Source organism: Cygnus atratus, chromosome 5 (assembly GCF_013377495.2).
Source record: "Cygnus atratus isolate AKBS03 ecotype Queensland, Australia chromosome 5, CAtr_DNAZoo_HiC_assembly, whole genome shotgun sequence".
NCBI lineage: Eukaryota > Metazoa > Chordata > Aves > Anseriformes > Anatidae > Cygnus > Cygnus atratus.
This window is the reverse complement of record NC_066366.1, coordinates 59,910,559-59,918,070: the sequence shown is the minus strand read 5'-3', so window position 1 is coordinate 59,918,070 and position 7,512 is coordinate 59,910,559. Positions and strand designations below refer to the sequence as shown.

General features: G+C 42.2%; 1 protein-coding gene across 1 annotated transcript; it reads left to right on the top strand.

The window, feature by feature from the left end:
- Positions 1-2,842: 2,842 nt before the first annotated feature.
- Positions 2,843-4,708, top strand: LOC118250410 (snRNA-activating protein complex subunit 1-like). Its single transcript, XM_050711140.1, is given in 3 exon segments — positions 2,843-2,909; positions 4,055-4,481; positions 4,513-4,708. Coding segments are annotated over 3 exon segments (690 nt in total).
- The last annotated feature ends 2,804 nt before the right edge of the window (positions 4,709-7,512 follow it).

The window sequence follows — 7,512 nt, the reverse complement described above, 5'->3', positions numbered from 1 at the left end:
GTCCCTGGTACAAACATTAATGCTCTAAGCTAAACCAGTCAATAGCCAGCGTTGTGTGCTGCAATCCCGCAGCAAAACTGAGGTTTAACTTAGAAAAATGGCTGCTGTTTGTGTCTAGTGTTGGAGAGCATACGGCAAATTTCCACTTAACAGGAATCATGGTTTACGGCACAAAGTCCTGTGTTAATTCTTTTAATTAGTGTGTGTGTACACACAAGTATGTGTGTTGTTTTGTTTCTTTAGAGAGAATCCGTGACCTTAAACAAGCCAAAGAAGACTTAAACCCTGATTCACCCTTTTGCAACAACACTGGGGTCATGGCAATGTTTTCTTTCTCTCTGCTGGCAGTGCACAATGGTCTGCGCTTGGTCTTTGCAAGCCAAGACAGGGCCAACAGTCAGACAATGTCCACGCTTACAGCCATGATCTTGGTCCTTTGGCGTTCCAAATCAGACAGCCCCCGAGCACAACACCACTGCCACCTAGGCTTTGCACGTGTTACCTCTGTGTGGGAACTGTGAAGGTCGCAGAAGATGGAGGAACATAGCAAGGGCTTGTCCTACGGTGGCACCAGAAGCATTCCTGGTTCAGTTGCTTTAGAGGTGCTGTTGGAGCGCTCAGATTAGGTTTCACCCTACAGTATTAGCCCAATTGCTCCACTGGCAGCTTCATACCCTTTGTGTTCTTTCAATGTAATCATTTTATTTAGTGTACTGTAGGCATATAATTGGTATTAAGCTTGTAAGCATAATCTGCGGAAGCCCAGAAACTGCAGCTGCATGCCCATCTCAGCACCAAATTATGGGTACAGGTAGTCTCTGATAAAAGAACAGCGGTCTTAGGCAAGTGCATCACTGGAAAGGCATTTCTTTCTACATAAACTTAAAAATAAAATAAAAGATCTGTAACATGTTAATATTGATTAAAAGTTGCTTTTTTTTTCTTTTTTCTTTCCACTAACAGAATCCAATCCTAATGTGTTATTCTGTGATTGGGATATGCATGGCCCTACTCATATCCTACATTAATCTGATGACGTACTTGTGTGAGAACAAAAGTTCCAGATCAAGTAAATATGCTTCTTCACCTTTCTTTTGCAAAGATCAACAACAGCGGTGTCAGCTAGTGTCATTTCTTCTGTTACCCATAAAAATGAGCCTAGCAATAAATCAGTGCTCTTAGCTGGTAATAGTTTTCTGATTTAGTAAATCTAAACTATTTCCAAAAATTAGAAGTTTGTGCCCTTTATCAATCCCTTCACTCATCCTGTTCCATTCTAACCCAATTTGTGACTGGACATGATCTCGAGTGCACTGATTGTGTTCTATCTCCCTCTTTTTCCCTTTTTTTTTTTTGTCCTCGTTTATGTGAGTTGTTTCCAGGTTAAGTATAAACTGATTTAAAGCACGAACAAGAGCTGACTCTAGACCTGACTGCCCAATATGGATCAACACTGGAAAACGCATGGGACAACCTTGTACTTTCAAAGAAATAATACATGAATCATAGAGAAGAAGTGGAGTTTGACATGCAGCACAGACTGACTAGTAAAAGAGAGAACGTAGCAGTTGGGATAGGGTATCTGCCTGGGAAGGTGCTAGGATGCTGATGCATGTGAGAGCCAATCATTCACATTCCTGCATAGCAGCCCCAATTTTATCTAGGGTTCAATGCTTTAATTTTCCTGTCTAAAGTTCAGTGTGCCAAGAAGGAAACTGCTTAAAGCTAAATATTTTAAATTCAGAGAATCTTTTTTAAACTATTTTTTTCAGAAGTAAAATATGTTTGCACCAGATTTTTGCCTTTGAGTTTCAGTTTTCCAGCTTGCAATAAGGCAGGAGGCCAAGTGTATCCTGTCTGGTAAACAGTACCCTTGTGCTGGGAAAGGAGCTGCCCCACAGTGCCCCTGCCCTGTCTCTGATCCTCTTTGGAGAAAAACATTGAAGTGTGAGTTTGATAAATTCCAACTTCTGAATCCAGGGTGAGATTTGTCCTCCCCATTGCTACCAAGAAGCTTTGGCGTTCCTGCTGTTGCTCTGACAGCAGTGTACAGGATCTGTTTTGCCCTATGACAGCAAAGCAAAGGGGAAATCCATTACTGTTCTTCATTCTCACTCTGTGCAGGGCTCAGAGAGAATGCCCATTCTTCGTTTCCTTCTTGTTGTACAGCTCAAGCCAACTCTAGCAATACCCCTTCCTCTCCCTGTTCTGTTCGGTACGTTACGTCATCTAGAACCAAACAACCTGCAACATTTCCTAAAACAGAAATTGTTTTTAAAAAATGCAGGCTAGCCAGCTGTTTGGAGTCTCCCCGCTGGGAACGCTGCCTTCAGAATCCACACTTGATGCTCCTGCACAGCCCCTGCGCTGCTCACCAATCTGTCCATCTGCCTGCATGGCATGGCGCCAGCTCTTTAGTTGGCCTGGTCTTTATCCGAAGCAACGTGGATTTGGACTGACAGTCTCGGTAACCCCAAGTGCCACTTTGTCTGACAGAAGTCCCTCTACAGCGACACCACTGCTTCTCTTGCTAGACTGCTGCCCCTGGTTGGTACCTTGCTCCCGGTGGCCTTTCAGCTCTCAGGAAAGGACAGAGATTAATTCAGAGCCATAAAGTTACTAGTCAATATAAAATAAAAACATTGCATTTTTATATACATCAATGTTATGTCCATCACTAGATTCCTTAGATTAGTAGTTATGTATTTGAGGTACATGAAAATGTAAGAAAAGCTGTTATCACGTAATGTGCAAACTAAGTCACAAAACTCCCATTGGTTTTACTGTGACCAGCGTTTGCCCCCTGAATTTATTTTTGCTAAAGCTGTTTTAAAGCAACAGAATGCTCCAAGGAAGTCCCACTGAAATGAATGAGGTTCCTGGCAGAGACATATCCAATGTGAGTGTGGGTACCAGGGTATGCTTCTGAGAGTAGAGCATGTAGCTTTTCAGTACTTGTCGTTCTTTTGTGTAGTTCCGTACATGAATGATTATTTAGATGCACTTACTTTCTGACACCACACTGGGAAGGAATTTTTGGGTTCGTCACAATTTATAAATGACTTCTGCAACCCTTGCCTCAGAAGCAACCTCATTCGTTCCCAAGCTCTTCTTAGTTTCAAGAAGCATATTTGCTCTGCAGTCTTCACAAATGAACATAGCATTACTTTTTTTTTTTTTTCTCTTTTTTTCAGAGATCTAGGTAGCCTATGCATTACATGGAGGAAATCAAATACCAGGTAGTCATTGTAATGATAATTTATCTCTCAGTCAATTGTTATTTAGTGAAAAGTAAAAGTTTACATTTTTCATCTGGAAATAATTGATTTAGGTTCTTTTTTTCTAAGACCACCTGGTGCATGGAGTTGATCATATCCGAGTGGAGAGGTCTTATATATTAATTTCTTTATTAACTTATTTAGAGCTGGTATTATCGTTTTAATTATTTGTTTACATTTACAACGTTTTGCATTAAAAAAAAAAATCTTTGAAAGAAAAAAGTGCAAAGAAAACAGTAAGATAAGATTGACTTTGATGCTTCCTTAGGAAAACTGCCCTAAGACAAAGCTTGCATCACTTCTGTGTCCACAACACAGCCCCTCCATCTTACAGTTTCCTTGACAGTGAGCAAAGAGGTCAGGGCAGGTTTACTGGGCACTGTCCAGGCAGCCAGCCAAAGCAGACAGAGCCCTGCATCCTCCTGCCACCAGCAAATGACGGCCACTGCTCGCCCCTTGGCACGCAGCCGGAGATCAGTGGCACTTGAGATGGGTTTTCTGGGCCCCCCGGGCTCTCCCAGGCTGCACCAAGGGGCAAGGATAGGCGCAGGCATTAGCTGGGCACTGCTCCTGAGCCAGCACAACTGGGAGCTACCTCTAGCACGTGTCCCTGCTCCAGCCCCTCTGTTTCTTTTGAAGTATACGGCTGTCTTGCATATTCACTGATGTAGTAAGGAAATCTTCAGTGTGCTCAGCTTGCTTCCCAGTTATGTTTCAGTCAGAGCTGACAGGATAAACAACAGGAAAAGGTTCTGTGTTACACAAATGATACGCAGACAAGCATGACCCAAGTAACAGAGTAAATAGCATCATCGCTACTGATGTTTTGGAGGAACCGATGAATATCCAGGAGTGCTATCAGAAAATGAAGGGTGTCATATCAGGTGATGAACCCCAGCCAGATAAGGCCCTGGGCTTGATAAAGGATGAATTTGTAGTTACTCTTAAAGACATAGCTTTGTCATAACATGGCAGCAAAAAAAGAATGAATTTATTCCTAAATGCTACAGACACTGATGAAATACCAAACAAAAAGGAAGAAGGGACTTCACTAGGACCAGAAGGTGCTGAAAGAGCCAGTGCATTGGCTAGAATCAAGTACAAGTCTTACTCTGTGGTTGTTGGGGCCTCCAAATCCAGAAGACATCATCAAGTAAAATTAGAATCTTCTGAATCAGGACTGGATTATTGGAAATCTCCAAAGTAAAAAGTAAACAAAAACAAACAAACAAAGAAAAGCCAACAATATAAGACCACAGCCAACAAGGAGAAGAAATTCTGTGGAAGACAAAGGTGAGATGCAAACAGTAAAGAAAACTGTTACTCAGCACATCGGGATGCCTATAATCACAGAAGATAATTCAGATGAAGAAGAAATATATTTTCCCAAGAGGAGAAGAAGGTCGAGGATCCATCTGGAGGAGCACTGATGTGACTTTCAGTGATAAAATGTAAATGTCAGATGTAACACAAACTGCTCATCTGGATGCCTGTGAACAAAGAAGCTGGTGAAGGGACTAGAGAACAAGACCTACGAGGAGTGGCTGAGGGAACTGGGGCTGTTCAGTCTGGAGAAGAGGAGGCTGTGGGGAGACCTCTCTCTCTACCTGAAAGGAGGCTGCAGTGAGGGGGGTGCGGCTCTCTCCTCTCAGTTGGCAAGTGATAGGATGAGAGAAAATGGCCTTGAGTTGCACGAGGGGAAGTTTAGACTGGGTATTAGGAAGAGAGCGGTCAAGCATCGGAACAGGCTGCCCAGGGAAGTGGTGGAGTCCCTGTCCCTGGAGGCATTTAAGAGATGTGGGGACGTGGCACTGAGGGATATGGTTCAGTGATGGGACTCGGTAGGTCATGTTGATTGTTGGACTTGCTGATCTTGAAGGTCTTTTCCAACCTAGATGGTTCTACGGTTTGCATCATGGGAAACTCAGTCACTTAAATCTGTATTTAAGCACCTTTAAAAACTGGGGTGCTCATTTCTAGGCACCATAACATATTATGACAAATCAAACCAGCTACAAGATCTCTGACAGCTCAATGTGCTCCCGTCTTTTCAAAAAAAAAGACTACCAAAGTGAGGCAACTTTACCACTTCAGAACATTTCTCAGTTATGTACTGAAACCTTTCCATGCTTACCAGAAAGTTCTTGAAAAATAACTTACGGTTATAAATAGGGTTATAAAATAGGGTTATAATTAGACAGGTATCTAATTATATTATTTCCAAAATTTCCTATTTTAATTCTTTCCATTTTTATGGCATATTTTCAGCTTGCCTTTATTTTCTGTTTCCCCATTTTCTGTTATTTTTGCTACTACACAGTCTTTCTAAGATTCTTCATCAGACTAAGCTTTAAAAGAAAGCACATGCACAGCGTAGCACACAGTTCCTCCGCTGTGCAGGGAAACAACATGGAATCTGCAGCGGCAGAGCTACCCTAAACTATCCCAGTATTTATTCTGGTATTCAGGCTCTGTCAGCCTTCTTCAGGGGCAGTAATAACATTATAATGGGACCAGGAGACAGAACTGTCAAATTCTTTCCGAGACAATCTTCTAGGCTCATCAGCATAGACAATCATTCCTTTCACTTCTGGAGTAATAGGAAGATTTTAAGCAATATCTTTTGATTTGACTTGGACTTGAAAAATGACATAGCTGGGGGCCTTATTTTAAATGCAACGAGACTGAAATGTAAAGTGCAATTTCCCATGCAGTCTGTGGAGAGAATGAGGCACTTGTCCCAGTTCTCTTAATTGTCTCTGATTGCTGTTTGTGTAGCACAGTCACTTCCTCGTCTTCGAAATCACCTTCAAGGGCTCCAACATTTTTCACTTCACTGTTTTAAATCAGGGAGGGCTGAACACCCACCCATTCAGCCATTATGGCTCTTTTATGTTATTTATGTGGTTTATGCTATTAGGCTTTAAAATTTTGTTTATTTAATTGGCCTTAACAAGTACTTAAGTAACAGTTTTGAGGACACATCAGTGGGACTCAGCACATGTTGATTAAGGTGTGCTTAACCTGACAGTTAATATTTTGTACCATTTTCCCAGCAGCCGTAACTGTTATGGAAGAAGTGCTAATTTTCCAAAAATGTTTAGAGCTTGATCATTATGTTGTTTCTTTATTCACATGGCTTCATTATTTTGTTGGCACTGCTCTGTGAGAGATGAAGTAGTGCTATTATTTCTCCTCCCAACTCCTTTCAGTCTCTTGCAATCATTTAGGCACATGTGTGACATTACTCAGATAAGCAATTCTGTCTGCCTGCAATGAGACTGGCCAGATGAATAACCCCATAAAACAGCTGCCCACCTTCAGGAGCGAGCACTGTATTTTCTGGCATACACCTGGCAAGGTGAACAAGAAACGGTAAAAATCACAGTCATATGTCCCACCAAATCTTCTTTGTTTAAGTAAACAGCTTGCATTCAGAAGAGAAATTCTGCCAGTCGTAAGCTCTAGAGACTCGCTTGTTTTTGAGGGGAGCCCAAAAGGAGGGAAAGGTAAGGTAGCAGAAATTGCCAAGAAAGGTTGCAGGTGAGTGGAGGCCAGAGAGGCCCCTAAAAGTAGAAAGGGTGCTGTGGTCTGTGGCTGGACTATTAGAAGCTGCTCTTAGGTACTCCTAAGTTATCCAAGACCGCAGAAGTCCAACTTAGCTTTTTACATCAAATTATTCATGAAAGTCAGCAGGAGCTGGAGATAAACGATTCATTCTCTGCACATCTACGTGAAAGGAACTCTCAGGAGAGATCCTTAAGGTCCTGCCAAGAAAACAAGTGGAACCATTTTAAGAATGGGAGGAAACATTTATAACTGAACTCACCAGAAGTGTATTTTTATTAGTTAATTCTACCAGAATAAAGATGCCACCTTTCCTTAGATAAGTGGGTGGCACAGAGGGGATCAGGGGAGGATATGAGGGCTGGAAGGGGTGCGGCTATGATGCCAGCCTGGTTTTAAACATGACACCACTGAACCTCTGTGGCCCTAATCTTCAAGACACCCTGACCCAACCAGAGTGCTCAGGTTACACCCGCTGCCTCTCTCCTTCCATTCTTCCCTAGTTGTCAAGATGGTACTACTAATTGTCGTACCACTATTGGCTTCTAGTGGAGATGCATCTAAAACAATTCCTTATAAAACCTAACACTCATCCAGAAGGTTTCCAAGGTCACGTAGCATTAAGTAGGCTCTGATTCCCTAGCAGCGTAGTTGCAAAAGCCAGCAG